General features: G+C 33.8%; 1 protein-coding gene across 6 annotated transcripts in view; it reads left to right on the top strand.

The window, feature by feature from the left end:
• CNKSR2 (connector enhancer of kinase suppressor of Ras 2) overlaps positions 1–23400 on the top strand; it is a 296636-nt gene that overhangs the window by 91651 nt on the left and 181585 nt on the right. For all 6 annotated transcript variants that reach the window (XM_033106612.1, XM_033106623.1, XM_033106633.1 and 3 more), the window contains exon 5: positions 21776–21817. In XM_033106612.1, coding sequence (XP_032962503.1) covers positions 21776–21817 — 42 coding nt within the window. The remainder of the gene's footprint in view (positions 1–21775; positions 21818–23400) is intronic.

Raw genomic sequence — 23400 nt, 5'->3', positions numbered from 1 at the left:
TAATACTATATATAAAATGGCTGAGAAATAGACACTTGGTAAAAGGAATTGGAATAATAACTTTGTTTTAGATAATGTACACAGATTTTTTTCCCTTCCATTTGGTGTTAATTTTCTTTAGCTGCATATACAGTCATATCTGAATTATATGCTGAGAGAAAAAATTTCAACATGGGAAACATTTAAAGTTAGATTTTGAAATGTTAAATACACAGTGAAAACTTTCTTTTACAATTCAAGTCCTGATGATATATTTTTACCTGAAATGGTCCCCTCTAAATTGTATGTATTAAAATGTCTGTCTGTTTTCTTGGGGTTTGTTCATCTTTCAGCCTTTTTAGACCCATTTTTCCATGTCTTTGTGTATCACTGGTTTTCTGAATAGTGTTCAGAGCATATTGCCTTCCCTTACCATTCCCAGCTGAAAGTTGGGAAAAAAAGAATAGATCAGTGGCCTTTCACATAAGATTTTTGTAAAATAACTTTTGAGAAGAAATGCAAAGAAAAAAGAAACTTTAGAGACCTTTCTTAAAACATCAATCCATTAAAAGTATGTAATTTTTACCTACTGCATAGTCAACACTTTCCTTCCCCATTCTCTCAAATTTGAAGAAATAGCATTTACTGTTCAAAAAATTTAGCTGAGAGAATCATCACCAAGAACTGAAAGTTCATTTAGCTGTTGATGAAAGAGAGTTTTCATGGTCCTTGCTTGTTATGTGCATTAGTATAAAGTTTTGCATGTAGCACATTCTCATAATTCATCTAATTATTTTCTACTTTTAAATTATAAAAGTAATAAAATCTGACTTTTAGAAAAATTTGGAGTAATGAAAAGAGAAAAAAAACCTTGCTTATAATCCTTCCACCTAAAGAAAACCCGTTATCATTTTGCCTGTTTTATTTCAGCCAGTTTTCATGTACATACACATACGTAACTTGAATATGGTCTTTTTTCCATTTAGTATTATGCCATATTTTTTTTAAAAAAATTACTGCACAGTTCAAATAAGATTTTTGTCCTTTAAAAAAATGTATAAAATAATAATATTCATTAATTTTAAAAAATGCAGAAAACTATAAAGAAGAATAGTTACAGTCATCCCAACCTAAGCACCAGAAACAACTGTGCTACTGCTTTGGTCTTTTCTACAATAAATGTCTTTAAGTTGTTATTCTTACTTTCTGACAGTTCATTTTATTTTGTTCCATATTTACCTATCAGATGTATTTTGTTTCTTTTTAAATCTTTATTCAAGGAAATGGAAAAAAATATTCTTCAAAGATAAATACTGAAAATGTTTGTTTTTGATGGGCAACTTCCTCTGAATTATATGTGTGTGCTTTCTAATCACTTCTGTTACCTTTACACCATTTCAAGCACAAATCAATAAAAGTAAAAAATAATTATAAACTGTATTTTAAATATGCTTTTTAAAATAAAAATATAAGTGAGCATATTGAGTGTATAGCCCTTTTAAAAAACGTTTTCCTGCTTCAATTTAATCTAACCTGTTTCATCTTAATCAGATTGTTATTTACTCAAAGTAAATACCTGAGAGAAAATAAAAGCTTTTTTAGGACTTAACGAATTGGTATTTGTGCTTTAAATTCTTAGAGTACATATTTGTAAGTACTAAAAAATAAAAATTAAAAGAAAAAAATTGCAGAATCTTGTAATAAGATATAGCGTAGAAGTGATTTTTAAAGTTTCATTAAGGATTTCTGCAAGGAAATTTGGCCTATAAGTTTGACAGTAGCTATTATGCTTTACTTTATTAGATTTCGTCTCTATGAATACTACCTTCTTAATTGACATTTTATATCATTTACTCTTAAATTTTATGCCAAAATAGTGTAGTGGGCTTTGACATAAAGTAGATCCGAGTTCATCATGCTGGCTCTGCTTTTTGACAAACTGCATAAACGTGCACAAATTACTTCATATCTCTGATACTCTGTCCTTATCTGTTAAAATGGATCACCACTTTGTTGGATAATTGTAGGGTTGCTGTGCATATTGGAAAGTGATCTAGGCGATAACCTGGCATTTAGTGGATGCTTAATAAATGGCAATTTTAGTTACCTTATATAGCAAAAGTGCCTTTGGCAGCTTTGTACTCAGCTAGTTTTTCACTCCACCAAAAAATTAAAGGAGTGATGCTCTGCTTACTTTTGGTGTTGCGTGGCAATGAAGAAAAACCTATTTCTAGAATGAGTGATTTTTTAAAAAAGGATTTTGGTTGAATTTAGGATGTTCTTTACATGGTAGTGCAAATAGATTACTCTGCTGCATATTCTGGAAGATGTTTTGAAATATCCATGTTCAAATGTAATGCAGAAATTAATTTTGATTACTTGTGAACTTGCCATCCCTATCTACATATTAAAATAACCTAGAGTTGGAAATGGAGAACTCAGAACATGTAAAGGTAAAAGGCCAGTGCATAATAGTCAGTCATACAGAATGAGTGTTGTAAAAGGGATATTAAGATTCAAGTGGTAGTTGCTTTTCTGGAGAGCTTCTGGGTTGGTGACCATGTGGAAATCTGGGGAGAGTGGCATGCTGGAAGGCCATGGAAACTCCAAGCCCTCTCCCACATACCTTCCCCTATACATCTCTTCCATCTGGCTGTTCCTGACCTATGTCCTGTTACAATAAAGTAGTGACCTAGTCCTGGATTCCCAGGAGCAAGAGAGATCAAGTAAAGGACAGATAAGAAGGTTCTGGAGTTGCTTATGGTCATTTCGTGGGACCTCCTTGACCCAAGACTGAGATTTCTGAACAGAAATTTAGGGCAGATCCAGAGGAAACTGAAAACAACATCCCAGTTACGGGCATTTCCAGAAACAAAGAAAATGACGAAGGCCCAGATTATGACAGTAGAGAATGTGGCTGTGGAGTTCACCTGGGAGGAGTGGACCTCCTGGTCCCTGCTCAGAAGGATCTGTACTGGGATGTGATATTGGGGAACTACAGCAATCTTGTTTCGGTGGGGTAGCAAGCTCGCACACCAGATGCCCTCTCCAGACTAAAACAAGGAGAACCATCATGGACAATGTTAGATGAAGTCCATAGTCAAACAAATCCAGAAATTGAGGAAGTTGGTGATCATCTGCTGCGGCACTTGCAAAAGCAAAATATACCAAAGAGGATAGAACAGCGTTATGAACAGAATACATTTGGAAATATTGTTCATCAGTGCAAAAGTCATTTTCCTTTAAGGCCAAGTCATGATGTGTTTGATTTACATGGAAAAACTTTGAAGTCATATTTAGATTTAATCAACCAGAGTAGAAGCTGCGACATAAAGGAGCCTGCTGAATTTAATAAAGATGGGAGATCCTTTGTCCATGCAAATCATGAGCAAGCTCATACTGAAATCCAGTTCCTTGAAAGCAGAAAACTCATCAGGACTGTCACAATTCCTTAAACTTCAGCCAACACACAGAATAGAGAAAGCCCATAAGTGTCCGGAATTGTCAAAGCCTTCCTCAAGAAGTCTCAGCTCACAGAACATAAGAGAATTCATACAGAAAGATACCCCATGGTTGTAGTGTATGTGGGAAAACCTCCAAGAAGTTTAAGCTCACTGAACATCAGCAAATTCACAATGGAGAGAAACCCTATGCCTGCAGTGAGTGTGGGAAAGCCTTCCTCAGGACATCTCAGCTTACTGGACATCAGAAGACCAGTACAGGAAATAAACCACGTGGCCGTATGTGTGGAAAAGCATTGTCCAGAAAGTTCAAGCTAACTGAATGTCAGAGAACTAATACAAGAGGGAAACCTTATGAATACACTGAATGTGGTAAAGCCTTCTGCAGGAATGCAGAGCTCATTGCACATCAGAGAAACTAAAGAGGAGAAAAACTACATGGATGCAGTGAATGTGGGAAAGGTTTCCCCAGAAAGTCACAGCTCATACTACGTCAGAAAACTCATACAGGAAAGAAACCTTATATATGCAGTGAATGTGGAAAAAGTTTCATTCAGAATTGCAATCTTATTATACACCAGTGAACTCACACTGGAGAGAAACCATATGGCTGCACTGAATGTGGTAAGGCCTTCAGCCGGAAGGCTTGCCTCATAGCACATCAGCAATTTCATACAGGAAGGACTCCCTTGGTGTGTACTGAATGTGGAAAATCCTGTTCTCAGAAATCTGGACTCATTAAACATAGAGAATTCACACAGGAGGGAAACCCTATACATGCAGTGACTGGGGAAGCCTTCACTACAAAGACAGTGCCCACTGTCCATCAAAGAACTCATATGTGAAACATAAGCAGGTACACATGAGATAAACACGTAGATTCAGTGAAGGTGAAATATCCTTCCACAAAGGGCCACGGCTTATTAGATACTAGTGAACTCCTGCCGGGAGAAAACCCTGTTAATACGGTGGCTGTGCTAATGCCTTCTGTGACCCCCCCCTCAGACATCATTAAACATGGGTGGGCTCCTAGCAGACAGGAATGTAGTCACTATAGGACAGCCAGTTGCCAGATGTGCACCCTCAGCAGATAACAGTTCATACAGAAGAGAAACCTTATGAAAGCAGTGAATGTGGTCATGCCCTCAATGGTCGATTACATCTTATTTTACGTCACACAAAAAACACATAGGAAAAAACTGGTACATTCAATTTGGAAAAGCCTCGAGCAGCCATAGCTAGCTGGTTGAATGGTTATGTGTCAATAGAAAGCCTGTAAATGCAGAGTCTAGGAAAGCCAGGGTTTGGATGATAAACCCTGTCTATCACCAGTGATCACCATAGGTCATCAGTGAACTCATAGTGGATGGAAATGTGATAGTGAGAAGTCGCTGCCCTCAATAGATGTGAGTATATACTGGAGAGAAACTTGTGGAAGGCAGTGAGTGTGGCAGGGTTCTCAGTGGTACATTTGCCTCATCTATTAGCAGATGAAATCATATAGAAGTCAAATACTGTGAACACACTAAATGTGGAGTACATTTAACAAAATATTAATGTTTTTATGAATCAGAAGAAAGATTCAAGTGGTAGTTCAATACATGTGAAGTTCTGAAGTAGGGATATAAATTATACTAGGGTAAGCAGAATATATATTCTATGGTTAATGTAGTTAAGTATTAAAACATATAAAAACCAAGCCAGGATACTCTCTCATTCATCTGAAACACAGCTTTAAATACTATTTTTTTTCTATCTTCTCAGGGTTAGTGTTTAAGCCTTCCTGAATCAGACATTCTAGGTGACCTGAAAATTGGACTGGGGCTCTTGGGATTGAAACTGGGGCATTTCAGACCAAAAACCAGGACAAGCTTTATATGTAATTTTTAAACACGATGAATTATATTACTTAGCATACCTGTTGAAGGCATTATGAAAGGTGATTCTGGTTTTTCACTTTATATTTAAACACACAATATATATGTAGTTTAGTATGATTATACTTAATTCTTTAAGTTTTCTTCAGCTGTTTTTGTTGATCATGAAGAAGGAAAACCTGTATCTTTTTAAACTTTTCTATATAATCCGAATATAGTTAATCAGAAGTTAGGTATAGAACTATTAGGCATAATACCCAGATAACTTGAGGACTTTTTTTCTGAAGAGGAATATAAAACTAAAAATATATAGAATTTGCAAAGCTGAGATTATGTTATATGTATATCTCTTCAAAGGCCTAGAATATAGCATGATAATCAGAAAAGTTATAAACACATACACACAGAGAAATTCTCATTCTTGATATAAAAAATAAAATGATTATTAGTAGCTGAAAATTAGATGAAGGCTCAGAATGTAAAGATATATGAGTGTATATAAGGTGAAATTGCTACTTTAGGAAAGCACTATTTAGAACATCAAGACATGATAATTTATTATTTCCAGCTTTCTGTCATTGGCCTGACTTGTGAACAAAACCTTTAAAAATTACTGTATGTTATGTGAAAATGCTTAAATAGTTTATTTGCATAGGTTTATTCTTTTATAAATCTAGACTATATCGCATGTTATCTGAGCATTCTGCCAAAACACTTTTAAAGATAATATCACCATTAGTAATAACAGAAGAATTAGATGTGTGGCGTACTATGCAGTACTAATCACATTCTTTATCTAGCATGTTGCAGGATACTCAGACATCTGTTTTCTTCAGTGTATTACATTTTGAAATTTATGTAATGTTTTATATGTATACAAAAGAATGCATGCCATATATGTTATGAAGCATGATAGTAAATACTCATGAATTTTCCATCTAATTTAATAACTGGAATATTACCAATGTTATTTTAGTTATTTCAGTTGTGCTCCTCCCCCATCTCATCACCCTGCCTCTTCACAGGGTGTTTATTATTTCCTTTTTTTCTTAAAATAGTTTCATATACTTTTCTAGACATCTTATTTAATTGTACTTATCTTTGAGCTTTGAATAAATAGTATCACACTGCATATTACGTTTTTTCACTGATATTGTATTTCCGAATTCATTCATTTTTTGTTCAGTCACTGTACTTCATTCACTTTCATTTCATATAATACTTAATTGTGTGTATATATTCCAATATGTTCATCCATTCTGACTGTGAACATTTGGATATATACCTACATTTAAGTATATACACGGGAGGGTAATTACTGTATTATACAGTATGTGCATGCTCATCTTTACAATTGTACCACATCTCAGTCTCAAAGTTTTATTGCTTACTTATGTACTTTCATTGTCTTCCTACTCTCTGAATTACTGTATTTTTGTCATACTGTCTTACTATGCAGTTCACCTTTCAAGAGTCTTTTAAAATTTTCTCATGAAGGCCATGAAAAGATAGGACTTTTACCATTTTTGCTATATTTTATATAAGGAAACAGATGTGGAAAGATGGGTTAGGTGATTCTTAACCCTTGTAGGTGATTAAATAAACTTAAGAGTGTCTCTGATATGCTACCATTTGTAATGAACCATGATTATTATTTTTAAATAGTCCAGCCCAAAGTAATACCAGTCCACGGAAAAAACATTTTCTGTGGGAGACTTGGTGAAGGCTGGCATCTGCTTCATGCACCTCTGTGTCTCCAGTGCCTGGCAAATAAATGTTTGCTGAAAGAAGGAATGGATTCATTTTACCCTTAAAATTCCACCCCCTCCAAAGGTTACAGGATATTGAACTTAGTTGTTGTAACTCACTCTAATACTGATGAAGACCTAAAACAGAAGTAAACAGAAAATACTGATTTTTCAGAGTTGATGAAATCCAGGTATATATATCATGATTATTACAAGTACAAAATTAGTCCTTTAAAGTTCAAGGCTGCATCTTTCTATTCCTTCTCCTATTCTTGAAACTCCAGGGAGATGAGTTGTGGGGAAACAGCGGTGACGGCACCAGTCTCTTCTATGTAACAGGTAATGAGCTGGTGAATTGGGGAAAGGAGGGGGAAGAAATTACTGTGGAGTGGACCAAAGGCTCAGAATAGAGGGGGGCTGGTTTTTGAGCTAGAAAAGATTTCGATTACTGTCCAAACTGCTTCCCACCCTCCCCAAATAAATCTATGTATACATTTCTGAGTATCATTTAGAATGCTTTTTTGGTAGCTTAAAAAATCCAATTTTAATCTGATATCAAATTTGGAATCCTGAGCCATAAAGAAATTTAGAATATGATGCTACTGGACTATACAATACCAGAGTGGGAGTTATAAAAGTATTATCTAAGGGGGAAGAATCAAAAGGTTCAATTTAGGTACCTTTATTAGTTCTTGTTCTGTAAACATTTTCTTGTGTATCTTACTCCTATTTAAGTGTTATCCCCAAAGGTTTTTAAAGCCTTTTGAAATGTCTACCCTAGTGTTATTCAGCAGTTATTAATACCCTAACTATTAATTTCCTTTTTAATGTCTCATCGTTTCTCACCCCACCAAATATCTCATTAGGCTTCCTGTTTCTTCCCATTTAAACTGTCTATGCAAATGTTCTCCTGCCTGTCTCCCCAAAAGGATTCTGAACTGCCATGTAGAATGGAAATGTATTCTGCTCTGGGCTATTCTATTCACCTTTGTAGGGTCCCTCAAACCATATCATTTGGATAAACCCTATTCCTTATGACATTTAAAAATTATTAGCAAGCCTTCTTCAATATCAATATTTGCTTTTTTATTTTTTAAAAACAAGTTATTGAGAAAAAGGGTTATGTAATGTTTAATAAGCAGGAATAATACCATTACTATTTTGAGGTTGGCAAAGTGCTTTTACAACATATTATAAGGTTTGTTCCTCACAATAATCAGATGAAGTAGGTAAACCAAATGTCATTATCTTAATTTTGTAAATGAGTAAATGGAATTTCAGAGAGGGAAAGTGACATAATCAATAAGTGACATCGCCCAGGCTTAGATCCAGGTGCTTTGATATAGTTTGTAATACTTTCTGCTCATTGCTCCTCAAGGTTGGCTTCAACTTAGACTCAAGAACTTGTTAAAAATACTGATATCTGGGCCCCATCCAACACTATTAAGTTAGACCCTCTGTGGAGGGGCTTGACATCAGTGTTTTTAAATGATGCCTCAGTTGATTCTAGTATAGAGCCAAAGTTGATAACCACTGTGTTGTACTCATACTTTACTGGTTTAGTATGAGACGAGTGTGAGGTGGGAAGAACATGCATGTGATCAAGAACAGTGTTTCCCAAAGGGTGGCGCATGGACCGTGATTCATCTGGGGAAGCTTGTTAAAAATGCCTCTTCCCATGCTTCACCGAAGGCTAGATGATTGAGAACTGTGATAAGAAGGCTCAGCTATGTACAAGTGCTATCAGCCAAGAGCATTCACAGTTATGAAGGAGGCTAAAGTTTTGAATTTACAACTATAGTTATCAGGTGTTCATAGTCCAGCTGCACCATAAATGCATATCCAAAAGGTTTAGACTTGTTCTTGAAACATCAAATATAAGTTATTAACAAAAATGGTCATTGTAATCACAGAGGTAGGTTGAAGAACTGGTCAGAATTAAGTAATTAGGATAAGTGAGCATAGATTAAACTTGTAAACTGAGGCAAAAATTATCTATAAATACAAAATGGGAAACGACTAGATTTACATCAAGGTAACAGAATGCAATCTGAGGCTGATTGTGAATTATGTGTGAGGAGTGACATTGAACCTCTGAAAAATGCACTCATATTTCCTGAAATGAAGAGGTACAGCATGTAAAATTCATGGCATAGTTATTGCAGTAAACTGTGTATTGGTTAGGTCATTAGCATGTGTGTTATTTGGTGGGGGGGTTGTATCAGTCAGGGTAAGTTAGATTATGCTGTAGTAACAAACAACCTGAAAATATTAGCAGCCTATAATAACACTCATATCCACTGCTCATACTTCATGTCCATCCTGGGTTACTCCACATTCCCTTCACTTCAAAGCCCAGAGTAGCCTCTTACTGAATACTGCTGGTCATCATGGCAGAGGGAAAAAGAGCATGGTGAACTATGTACTGGTTATTAAAGTTTCTGCATGGAAATGAGACATAGCATTTCTGTTCACATTTCATTGGATGAAATAAGTCACATATCCATGGCTGACTTAAGTGCCTCAAGGAAGTTTACGTTTACCTTAAAAACAAAAAAGGAAGTGTATATTTATATTTAGAAATCATAATAGAAATATGCCACAGCGATGAATCTATAAAGAATTCTAGTATAACATAATACTAGAATTTTAATAAGAGTTATGCTGCTTATCTGACTATAAGGAGACGCAATACAATTAAATTATATGGAAAAATTTTGTTAAAAATTTTGTGTAAAACAGCTTGTTAAAAGTTAGGTTTGAAGAATTTCTTCTTTCCCTTCAAAGGTGTGTTTGTATGCATGTTGTGTCTCTTGGTATTTTAAGTATAACCTACTAGAATATAGGCGGTAGATTTGGTGGGATGGAAGATACCTCTTGAATTTCTTCAAAGCATAAAATTCTGCTTTAAAACCACTCAGTGTCACTACTAGGAAACACTAAATGGATACTGATTCTGTGTGATATCTCTTTTGAAGGTATACCAAATTAAGTCTACATTTAAGCTAGTACATTTAAGACTATTACATGGGCAATTTAGTCTTTATTAGGATTTAAATATCATTATCAGTGATCTAAAAATATTTATTTAGTGCCTGAGTATAACTGGCACTTTTGAAATGTTGCACACAGTTACTGAAAGGAAATGGTTCCATTTTGTCTAAGAAAATTTAATCTAAATAGATAAAAACAACAAAGATATTTGGGCTGAGCAATCTTTAATACTTGGAATTTGATTCAAATATACAATAACTTCCATTTATTCTCTGGCAGCCAAGTGGATGATTTTGAATTGAATAATTAATGTTTAATTTATATTTTCATTTATAATGCATGATATTTATCTTTGCTTGAACACTTAATTGAATTTGTCACAAGGAAAAAATTGTCTCCCATCACTTAGGCCCCATAAATTTTCTTTTCCTTGTGATATATTAAATGGTCATTACATGGTCATTACAATAAGTAACCTTAACATCTGTATGTTAGAGAGGCTTTTTTTTATTAAAGTTTATTGAGGTGACAATGATTAGTAAAATTACATAGGTTTCAAGTGTACTATTCTGTAATACATCATCTATATATCACATTGTGTGTTCACTACCCAGAGTCAGTTGTCCTTCCATCACCATATATTTGACCCCCTTTACCCTCTTTACTATTCCCTCTCCGCCCTTACCCTCTGGTAACCACTAAACTATTGTGTCTATGAGTTTTTGTTCCTTTATTTGTTTGTCTTGTTCCTTTGTTGCTTTCAGTTTTATATTCCACATATCAGTGAAATCATATGGTTCTCGACTTTTTCTGTGTGACTTATTTCGCTTAGCATAATAATCTCAAAATCCATCCATGTTGTTGCAAATGGCATTATTTCACCTTTTCTTATGGCAGAGTAGTATTCCATTGTGTATATATACCACATCTTCTTTATCCAATCATCTATCAAAGCACACTTCGGTTGTTTCCATGTCTTGGCCACTGTAAGTAAGACTGCAATGAATGTTGGAGCACATACTCATATATCTTTCCATATAAAAGTTTTCAGAGTTTTGGGGTATATACACAGGAGAGGGATTGCTGGGTCATATGGTAATTCTATTCTTAATTTTTTGAGGCACCTTTATACTGCCTTCCATAGTGGCTGCACCAATCTGCATTCCCACCAACAGTGTATCAGGGTTCCTTTTTCTCCACAGCTTTTCTGTGAGGTGATATCTTATAGTGGTTTTTATTTGCATTTCTCTGGTGATAAGTGATGTTGAGCATCTTTTCATATGTCTATTGGCCATTTGTATGTCTTCTTGGGAGAAATGTCTATTCAGGTCCTTAGAGAGGCTTTTTATTATTAATACAAAGAAACGTTAGCTTCCTTGTATGAATATAAAATTCTTGATATCTTTTACATAATATGAGTCTTCATGCAGAGAAAGGCCCAGTTATTTTTGTTGAAAATATCTGCTGAGATCATGCAGATTGAGTTTAAAACCCAACTCACATTCAAAATGATTTCCAAACTGTGAAACTCCGTTTATTTTTGTACAAAATAAGAGTGTGAAGAAACTAAATGTACTGTTCTAGTTTGTTCAGCAATTAGAAATTTTGTTAAAAAAAACACATGGCTTTAAAAGTTTCATTTTTATACCTAATCTGTAAAGCCAATGTAAAATGTTTATTATGCCATGTGAAAATAAAGACTCAATGGAAGAAAATAATCATAACTGATAAATTTAGATTATATTTATAGAGTGTACAGAGCACCTTGAGAAATTGAAGAGATTTCAGTTGAATGTAGAGTGTCTTCTTTCAAAATGTTGACAATCTAATGGGAGATACTACGGCTAACAAACAGATAACTGATGGAAACAAAATATGTACAGTAAGTAGTTATCACATGGGCCTTTCAAAACCATTCAGGTCTTGCCTCAAGACATGCAGAATAAACAAACTTAGTTCATAATGAGGATTTGCTCACTGCCTCTTTAGGTCATCAAAACAAAGCTACCGTGTTTCCCTGAAAATAAGACCTAGCCGGACCATCAGCTCTAATGTGTCTTTTGGAGCAAAAATGAATATAAGACCAGGTCTTATTTTACTATAATATAAGAGTGAGTTTCATATAAGACCCTGTCTTATATTCATTTTTGCTCCAAAAGACGCATTAGAGCTGATGGTCCGGCTAGGTCTTATTTCGGGGAAACGGTATTAAAGTTACAGGGATCACAGTCTTACTCTAATGAGTTTTCTGGTTATTTTTACCTTGACATGACATTTTTACTTTTTGTCCCTTTTGACAGTTCAATTTTGAAAAGCCTCAGTGGTTTCTGGATATGTCAGAGAGCCATCTGGGTACTGAAATAAGAATCAGCTTCACTTCTGCCTGCACCCCAAGTCTCTACATACTAAAAGATTAGTTTCCACACCCATTCAATTATTGGGACAGAAATCTTTCATTGTCAAGTGAAGGACTAGAGTGATTAGAACAAAATGGGTCCTCCATTTTAGATGACTTCCTGGGGGAGAACTGGAGCAGAATTTCGAAGAGAAGTATGATGCAAAGTGCAAAATAATATGGCTATGTTCGCCAACACAAAGACTACAAACCAGTAAGGTCACGCCCACCCACATTCTCCTCCCATTCTTTGTTTATTGCTCATTTTATGTTACAACTTGTAACCTTATTTAACCTAATGAAAATCTTTGCCCATTCTTTTAAAAAATTGGTCATTTTTAAATTTCAGTAGACACCACACTTCATGAACCTTCCTCTTCTGATTCCCGAAACAGTAGCAGCATCACTAACAAATTTGTGCTCATCGAGCCAGTCAAAATGGTGAAGGGGGTTGCGAAGGAAGTATTTGTGGGGTGATTCTACTTCTACCTTGTTTGCCAAGGACATTTATATATCTGAATTTGGAGTTAGACAATGGCATTTTGATTCCACAATTCAAGAAGAATGCTGATGCTTGTCTATTTACCGTGGGCATTTTTCTTTGCACTCAGGACACTCAAGTCAGCTTTTGGTCTTTGACGAATATAAATTTAGTCTGGGCTGTTATTTTGCACTCATTGCAAATGTTTTTGCCCTACTACTGCTTTCTCTATACTCACAAAACTACGTGATGGTTCTGTGAGTTCCTTTTCATGGCGCTCTTCTATTATCCTTCCAGAGAGAATTGTTTTCATTGTACTGTGCTGCTACTGTAGATGTCATAATATACTAGAATCTGCTCTTTGCTTAAGAAAACAAAAGTGAACCATCTGGTTAATAACTGGGAACTAATCACCTTCGTTTTCTTCCCAGATACTGCTTTTAATGTTATTTGTTTGAAATTCTTGTGAAATGGCTTCCTGTTTTTTCACTGTTAGACAGTAGTATATTTCTCTAGATTTGTGCTGCTGTCTAACATGGTAACTGCTAGCTGCATGTGGCAATTGAAATAAATTTAATTATAATTAAGTAAAATTACTAATACTGTTCCTCATTTGCACTAGCCACATTTGAAGTGCTCAACAGCCACATGTGTCTAATGACTTGAATTAAGCAGCACAGACATAGAACATATTATTGTAGTTCTATTATTGCTTAGTTTTATTAGATACATCCTGTAACATCACTTTCTCCATTTTCTCCTGGACACGCAATGACTTCTTCCTCCACCTGTCTCCTAAACACAAGCATTGTCTAAACTTTTTTCCTCAGCTATCTTGTCACTATGCATATTCTTTTTTTATGAATTCAATGTTTATTTTTTTCCATTGTACTTTTAACTGTCACTTCAATGTAAATATCTGAGATCTGACTCTATTTTAGACCCAATTCAGCTTTTTCAGCTGCTTGCTGGACAGCTTTGTGTAATACAGTACATCCTGTGTCTCACCACTTCTAATTTCACATGCCCAAAATATAATTATTTTCTTCTTTTCACATGCTCTCCTCCTGCCATCTCTACTATGTCATTCACCCATTTGTTGAAGCTTGAATTTCAGGAGTAATGTTTAACTTTTCCCTCCCCATTATTCTCTGTATCTAATGAATGAGTCACCCATTTCTCATTCCTGGCTGAATGTCTGTCATTCACCTCTCCTCATCTCCCCTTCCACCACCATAACCTCAGTTCAAGCCCTGAGTCCATACACATTTTCTATTGAAAGAGTATTCCGACTGATCTTCATGCCTCCAGTTTTTCTCCCTTCCAAATCTATAACTTCTTCCCCATCATTTTCATACAACATACATTCAGTTACATACTTCCCATACTCAGTCAGACATCTGTGAATATTCCCTTGTATCAGAGTAAAGCGCGCACTTTTCCATCTCCCCTAGAGATAAAATGTTTGCATGGTATGTCTCAGAATATAAGACAGCTCTGCAGGTATTCTCTGACTGAGACATGGCATCAAAGTTACTCTTGTAACTAAAGGAAAGGAACAAGAGGAAAGGAACCATGGGAAAAGGAACAAAGAGATAGCTATAGGAGTTGTTCACTAGAACAGAGAGTTTGAACTCCACTCCCACCCCCTTCCCCCAACACAAACACTAACCATTCACATTGCTGTTACACACCAACTATGGCACTGGGTAAGCTACACTGACTCCAACCCCTCATGATGGAAAGTAACGAGAAAATGTCAATTGAGATAAGTTTTTCTTACCCTGTTGGAATGGGGTTTCAAAATAGATTGTTACAGAAAAATAAAAATTGTATTCCCCTCAAAACAAAACAGAACATTCCTCCAGCCTAGCATTGGTAGCTGTCCACAATATAACCCCATATTATTTTCTAGGCTTGCTTTCCCACTACATACACTCCACTTAACTTATACTCTAACCAGCTTGGTTTCCTTACTCTTGATTGTGCCTTTGTCTGTGTGTTTGCACAATCTAAAATGGTCTTTCCCCGTGGACCCCCAATTTCCAGATTTAAAAGCTGTTTAAGGCCAGCTAAAATACCATCTCCATAAGGTCATTCCAGAATTGACAAGTCAGAATTTATCTCTTTTTCTATGGGAACTTCTATTAGCATTTATCTTGTCTACTTTGTATTAGTTGAATGTTTTTTCTTCTTCTAATTCATGAATTAATGATGGCCAACAACCAAGTTTAATTTATCTTTGATCACCCAATAGTGCCTGACAGTGAATTGCATTTAGAAGATGCCAAAAAAATACCTGGTGAATGGAATTGTGACTTCAGCGAATGAATGAGTGAATGAATGAATGAATGAATATGTAACACTAACACATTATGCAAATTAATCATAAGCATATGAAGACATTTTGATAGCTTACTAATAAAATATGTGAAGTATTTGGTATGAAGGTACCATTATCAAAGGTTTACATAGGTGCATTTTATAAATATTACTTGTAAGCAAAACAATATTTTTATATTGTTTGTACAAGTATGTTATATATACTAAAAAGTGACAAATGAAAATTTATAGCATTTATAATTATAAAGTTCCATAAAATATAATTGTATATAGCACTAGAGGCATAAGTTGTTTCTCTTCATTCTCTATTATTCAGCGTTAATAACCTATGAATATATATATATAATACACAGTTGATGAGAAAAATTACTTGTACTGAGTACTGTGATGCCCAGGTGCTTAAAACTTGTTGGCAAAGTATATGGAGCATCAATGGTAACATATAGTATAGAAATTTTTCTATGTATTTTCCTCAGTGTAGCAATTACATCATTATTTCACCAAAAAAATAATGATTCTGTGTGGATGCATAGCTCATCTATGGGACACTGTTTCTGTGCATACTTACTTTTCTAAGAAAGGGAGCAAAATTGAAGAAACATTCCTCATTTTTATGAATATTGTCTTCTAAGAATTTGGTGCATTTAAATGTACATTACATTTTGTAGAAGCATTATATGGAAAAGGATAAAGCAAAAATGCAAGTGTTATTTTGCATGTACAGTAAAACACAGTGTGAGCTACTGAAGAGAATTCCTAGGAGTATATAGTGACATAGCTCTAAATCCAATTTTTAAAATCTAAATTTAATCCTAACCTAAAAATAACTAGAACGTCAGAGGGGTACCTTTCCGTAGCATGAATAGGTTCGTAAAATATAGATTTCTCCATATTCACTGCTATTTTTAAAATTTGGGGTATAATCTTTTGGGGAAAGATTTGGCCCTAAGTATTAATAAAACCCACACTTGCGAAGCAAATATTTTTAAATCACACTTTGAGGGAAATAAAAAAAAACTTACTAATAAGATGAATCCCCGAAGTACCTAAGGCTGCTTAAATATTTAGCATGATAAAATGAACTCCATAAAATTACAGCTTCACTAAACAGAACATAGTCATTTAGTTTCTGTTCTTCTCCCTAACATGAAGTAATAGGTTAATATGTACTTTTTGTTGTTCTGTTTTATTGTTTTGTTTTTATTACACTCTGTCTTGCCCTTTGTGAAAGCCTTTGGCTTTCTATAATGAATAGGCCAATCTGGCTAAAAAAGGTAGAGATACGTATAAGTAGAAGCAGTTATTCAAAGTAGTAAGCTATTAAAGAAAGATGTTTACTAGGAGGAAAATAGCAATCAATTAACTGGGGCAATGTGTAACCAAAACACATAGCTCTGAGAAGCTGAGAACTGTGTAACTGTGTAGGGTAAGCCAGCAGATACTATTTTTAAATGTTTACTCTTTTATGGATTCTATATATTTGATCATTTTTGGTTTGACTTGGTTTGGCATTCTTCTATCATATGGTATCCTATGAAATAGATTAAGTGTTTCTCAAAGTACCATCTTTTTCAAAATAATCTTAGGGCCCCCCACTGTGAACCTACTAAATCTGTATTTCTAGGGATAAACCTGGGAATCTGCATGTTATCTCACTCCCCGAGTGATTCTTACATACATATATATATGTGTATATATATATATATATATATATATATATATGTGTGTGTGTGTATATGTATGTGTATAAATATATATGTGTGTATATACATATGTGTGTATATATATGTATGTGTGTATATATATGTATATATATACACACATATATATACACACACATACATACAGAGAACTAAAATCTGAAAATTACTGCAGTAGCTTAATTATGTTTGAGTATAGTTCCATTGCTTTTGTAGTAATGCCTTTTTTTGCCTAAAGACCTACTTTTTCCAAGACCCAATTAAAAGCCACCTTTCTGGATTTTGTTTTTTAAGACAGAGTTAGCTGTTTCCTCCTCTGTTCCTCTAGCGCCATGATCCTACCTTTACTATAGTAATTGTGGGTGTCCCAAAAGACTTAGTGCAGATTTAAGTTTTAATGATTTCACATGTGTAAATGTGCTAAAAACATTTGAAAATTAAATTATTTCAATTTCTTTTATCATTCAATTTTGTTTATTTCAAATAGTAATTTTTAGTTTTAATATTTGTGTGTGACAGCAAGTGAGACCGATGGAAAAACTCAGGTACCTCAGTCACCTGATGTATCTTCCTTAGACTTTGTCATGTGGGTTCAGGTCAAAATTGTCAAGTATGCATCAGTACTTCATTCTTTGTATAATCATAAGGCTAGGATTACAAATGGAGTCCTTTTAGTCACTGAGGAACAGCAGCTGATAAAAGTTTTTACAAAGTTTGAAATTTGACGTGAGAAATATATATAGCACAACACAGTGGTCATGTTGAACGTTAATGAGAAATTTATTAATATCTTTAAAATTTAGATAATTGACCTTTCATATGTTGATTTGTATAATTTTGTGGCATTTATACTTCTAAAGTTACTGAAACTTAAAACTACACGAAGACTGGAATTCTGTATATTTTAACTTTGTGTGAATGCCTGGCTTAAACTGTACTTCTCTAAGCCAGGGGCCGTGTTTTATTCATCTTAATATCCCCAGCACAGTTGATTAGTATTTGTTTTTGTTTGTTTATTTTTACTACTTTCAGGTGTATAAAACAGTGTAATAGATATTTACCCCCCTCACAAAGTGATAACCCCCCACTCCCAATCTACTACCCCTCTGACATTGTATATAGCTGTTAACAATTCCACTGACTCTCTTCCTTATGCTGTACTCTACATCCTGTGACTATACATATATATTAAATTATAGTTGACATTCAGTATTATTCAGCTTCAGCTTCAGGTGTACAGTGCAGTGGTCAGGCATCTACACCATCCATGAAGTGGACTCCCTAAGACAAGTGTCCATCGGATACCCTACACAATCTTTACAACATTATTGATTGTATTCTTCAAACTGTCTTTTGTATCCCCATGGCAATCTTCTGCTTACCAATTTGTGCTTTCTAGTCCCCTCACCTTCTCTCTCATCCCAACCCCTCTCCCACCTAGCAACCCTCATTTTTCCCCCTTATATCTCTGAGTCTATTTCTGTTTTGTTTGTTCATTTATTCTATACTTTAGATTCCACATATAAGTGAGATCATATGGTATTTGTCTTTCTCCGTCTGACTTATTTCACTTAGCATAATGTTCTCTTGGTCCATCCATATTGTTGCAAGTGGTAAGATTTCATTCTTCTTTATGGCTGAGTAATATTCTATTGTATGAATATACCACAGTTTCTTAACCCAGTCGTCTACCGATGGGTATTTCGGTTGTAATATTTGTTGAATCAAAACGAAAAGTATATCTCTTATACATTTTCATGTTAGGTTAATATATTCACTATTATTAAACTATTGCTAAATATATTTGAATGTATTTGGTATATTTAAATTTTAGCATCAGACATATTAATAGATTCAATATTTAATAATATTTGCTGTTTTCATCCATTGCAGTTACTATCTTTTTAATTGCTCCATCTTTGGCCAGTGAGAATCTCTGCATGATGACTTCTGAGTCCTACTGACACAATCCTCGTAGTCTTTAATGGCTTCTTTCTATCTTGTGTCACAATATAATCCAAGCTCATCTTGTACATTTCATATCCCAGATCTGGAATCAGTCATTTTCCAAGAAGGCCTGGGATGTGACATTTGAAAATCACTAACTGTGGGAAGTTCGTTTATTATTAGGTTGGTCATTGTTTCTATGCCTTTTCAATGGGCAGAGCTAAGAAAAACATACATACATATATACATACATAAGACATCAAGAGACTCTAGGGTTTTTACTGCTTATATATGTCTCTGCTTTCTCCCATGCTAAAAGCACTTATCAATGACACCAAGAGTGATAGAATGATAGTATCACATAATTGTTCATTTGCTTTATCCTATAAAACATTTTCAACAAAACAGTAACATAATAACAGCACTACTACCAACAAACAATATGATTGCTGAAAATAGTTTAAGATTCTGTTTAACAGTTCTTTTGTGTTATGTTACACTAAGGATGTGCAAGTAAAGTATTATATTTTAAAGAGACTTGAAATAGTTGCTCTCTGTGTAATTATTATATCACTAGCAGGATATACATTTAGATCATATTTACTTTTTTCTTTGAGGAGAATGAATCCCTTTGAAGTTTGAACATTTAATCCTGTTCTCTGATTCTAGGAAGATACGTAAATAATGAAACTTGCATCCATTACAACTGAAGCAAGTTGTAGAGGCAGGCAGCATAGGGAAACTGGGCAACTTTCCAGCTTTTTCCAAATCATCTCTTCCAGTGTAATTGTGTTTGAAGTTAATTTTGTAAAATTGGGCTCTTCCAAATTCAGATAAGAGTACAAATGCACTTTCCAATTATAAATGATTTGTCTACACCTTGGCTCCTCTGTACATACTATTCATACTTAATTATTAAGAGTTGACTTTATGTAAGTATATAGACATAGATATGACTATATCTATAATAAATTTCTCCTTTGGCACAGGAGACATTCAGAATGGCAAGGCCCAATCCTTAAGTATTTTTATTACCCCGAAAGTGTTTCCCCGAAAATAAGACCTAGCCTATGAATATAAGACCCGGTATTATATATTATATTATATTACATTATATTACATTGCATTGTATTACATTACATTACATTATATACCTGCTTTTATATTAAAACAAGACCCGGTCTTATATTCATTTTTGCTCCAAAAGACACATTAGAGCTGACGGTCCGGCTAGGTCTTATTTTCGGAGAAACACAGTAGTTACTGAGATCAATCAGACCTAAATTTAACTTTAAAAATTCTGCTTCTGGTAAGAATATGTATTTCTCCTGACAAGGTATTGTGGTGAAATGGTATTATCAAAAACTATGTAGAACAAGATTCCTTTTTGTTAAAATTAAATTCAGGGGGAAAAAATGAAAAGGACTTTCATTCCTTAAAATATACAGCACTGTGGAATATGGATAGTTTTTCAAAATTAGATAGGCAAATAATAATTAGTTAACTTTATATTTTGAAGTAAAGGTAAGGAGTTTAAAATTTTTTAAACAGAACAATAATAATTCATAGTTAAAATATATTAATCATTTACTGTATGACAGATACCATGCTACGCCATTTATCTCATTTTTTCCTTTAATCCTCACAACACTCTTAATGGGTTTCTACTAATGTCATGCCCATTTTATAAGTTCCTTGAGAAAACTGAGCCATAGGAACACAAAGTATCTAAGCAGAGATCACTTTGCTGTATTACTTCTTATTGTAAGTCTAGCAGTTGCAGATAAAACACAATGGTAATTGCTTAAAATATTTTTTTTATAATTTCAGGGACTCACATTTAAACAAGAACTATAAACTTGGTATTTAATAGTGCCATGTATCAATTTTAAATGCATAATATAAAGTATGCTTTATAGCTTGCAATAGTTGAAAATATAAAAGTATATTTGAGATTTTGATATGACTATGGAAATAAATATCAGTGTTTTTCTTAATCTTCCAGTCTATAATAAATTAGTATTTGAAATGTTGGAAATATTTCAACAAAAATACATTTATCACACGTAAGAATTTAGATAGAAAATGGTTAGCATGCTAAGTGAAATAAGTTAGACAGAAAAAGTGAAAAACCATATGATTTCATTCATACGTGGGCTATAAAACAGGAAGCAACACTTGAAACCTATATAATTTTACTAACCAATGTCACCCCAATAAACTTAACAAAACTTAAAGAAACAGAAAGCAACAAATGAACAAATGAGACAAACAAAAATCTCATACACACAGACAACAGTATGGTTGATTACCAGAGGGAAAGGTGGGTGAAAGGGAAGTAGAAAAGAGTAAAGGGGGTCAAATATATGGTGATGGAAGGAGACTTGATTTTGGGTGGTGAACACACAATGCTATATATAGGTGATATATTCTAGAATTGTATACTTGAAACCTATAGAATCTTATTAACCAGTGTCACCTCAATAAATTTAATAAAAAAGAAAATGGTTAGAATGGTTAATTTTCCAATATTTGTTTCTACATATATTTAATGTATATTGCCCTTTATTTTGTGTTTAAAATTAGTAAAATTATTAAAAAAATTAGTAAAATTATAAAATACATTAAAGCAAAAATAAGAATATTCCTGTAACTGACTATCAGAGCTAACTACTATGAATAGTTAGGTGTTTAACATTCCAGATATTTCCCATTGTTATTGCTGCTTTTGCTGTTTAATTGTCAAAATTTTTTCAAATTGCAGTACAATTCCTAAGAAGGTATTTTAAAAAGGGATGCTTGATTTAAAAAAAAAACTAATGTCTATGGTTTTTTCTTTCTTTTTTTCAGGATTGTACTGTGTATGAAACAGAGAATAAAATTCTTCATGTGGTAAGTATACTTGGATTTATTTTCATCTTCATTAGGAAACATATCTTTGTTTAACTAGTAATTAAATAAAAAGCTACAGCCTATAAAAATGTGAGCCCTGTATATTTCATAGGAAAAGTACAAAAGAGTGAAAACATTGCAGATTATATTAGTTATAACCATTCTGTCGTATCTTATTAGGAAAAAGCTGACACAGTATTTTGAGATTGTAAGCTGTAACAAGGTTGGAACATAACAAAATAAAGAATCTAGAGAAAAGAGAATTTAAAGTAGAATTTTTCACTCTTCATCTGTGATGAGATCAAAGGAAAATATTTGATTGCATAGTGGGTAATTTGCCTCCATCATCATTTGGATGAAATATCTCATAAAATAATCAAACCACCTTTGCTCCTATTTACACTCACAAAACAACCTTCTAAATTATAATTTGGCAATATTTGTTGAATCAATTAATGACTTTGCAGATACTTTATTACTAGAAATGGAGTATGAGTGCATTATACTTTGTAGAAAGGCATCTTCTTTCATGTTAATGAACATTTGACTGCTTTTGTTTGTAAATCCATTTCTTGGTTGATGCTCATCTGCCTTAATAACTTCTTCACCTCTATAAGAAATGAACGAGGGCATAAATAACATTGAAGAAGTTTAGAAATGAATGCAGTATATTTACTTTGGCAATTTTGCATTTCAACTGGTGAGAATTTAAAGATCCTCTCGAATGATGATCAAGACAACGGATGGCGTTAACCAGTCAGTTCAGCCCAGAAAGCACTTATATATTCATGTTCTCATTCCACTTCCCATCCTGGACCTTTTATGCAAAGATAGCCCAGCCTTCACTAGAAGGTTGTGTGTTTTTGTGTTACTTTTCTCATCATAAGAATTATTCTTTAAAAATAAAACAGTATACTGTACCACTTGGTATATGATACTGGAATATTTTTTTTTAAAATAACATTTCAGAAAAGTATCCTTCCAGATTTCTTGTATTGTAGAAGAAATCACTTTGAGTCTAAAGAACTGTGTGTGAAAAAAATCCTAGTTCTACCACTTTCTATCTCAGTGACCTTAGTCAACTGATTTAATTTTTTTGAGAGTTTGTTCTTTTTTTTAGGTAAATTTTCACAATTTTATTTCTTTTGCTTTTTATTAAGATATAATTGACATACAACATTACATTAGTTTCAGGTGTACAACACAATGATTCAATATTTTAAGAGACTTTGTTCTTAGTATGTAAAATGAGGATATTAATATCTTCTAAGTTTGATTGTTTATAATTCTTTCCAGTATGCATTTGATTATTTTTTATTTCCTTTGTCTTTTTCATATGCACCAGAAAATAAAAAGCCTGAGTTTTGATATAACTTGTTTAGAATAAAGTTGTGAGTTAATTGGAATGTTCTCCTTATTTCTATGATACTTGAATATGTATACTCCTACAACTAAGTAGAGATTGCAATAGCTTGAAATATGTACAAGAATGTCATCTGAGCATCACCTGTCTCAGCCCAGACCCAGTCCCTATATCTTCATTTTGTCTGGAGGGCAGAGGAGGCAATTGTCAACAGAAGGGA

This window comes from Rhinolophus ferrumequinum, chromosome X (genome assembly GCF_004115265.2).
Source record: "Rhinolophus ferrumequinum isolate MPI-CBG mRhiFer1 chromosome X, mRhiFer1_v1.p, whole genome shotgun sequence".
Taxonomy (NCBI): domain Eukaryota; kingdom Metazoa; phylum Chordata; class Mammalia; order Chiroptera; family Rhinolophidae; genus Rhinolophus; species Rhinolophus ferrumequinum.
The sequence above is the reverse complement of the archived record's forward strand: the minus strand, read 5'-3'. Positions and strand labels throughout refer to the sequence as shown.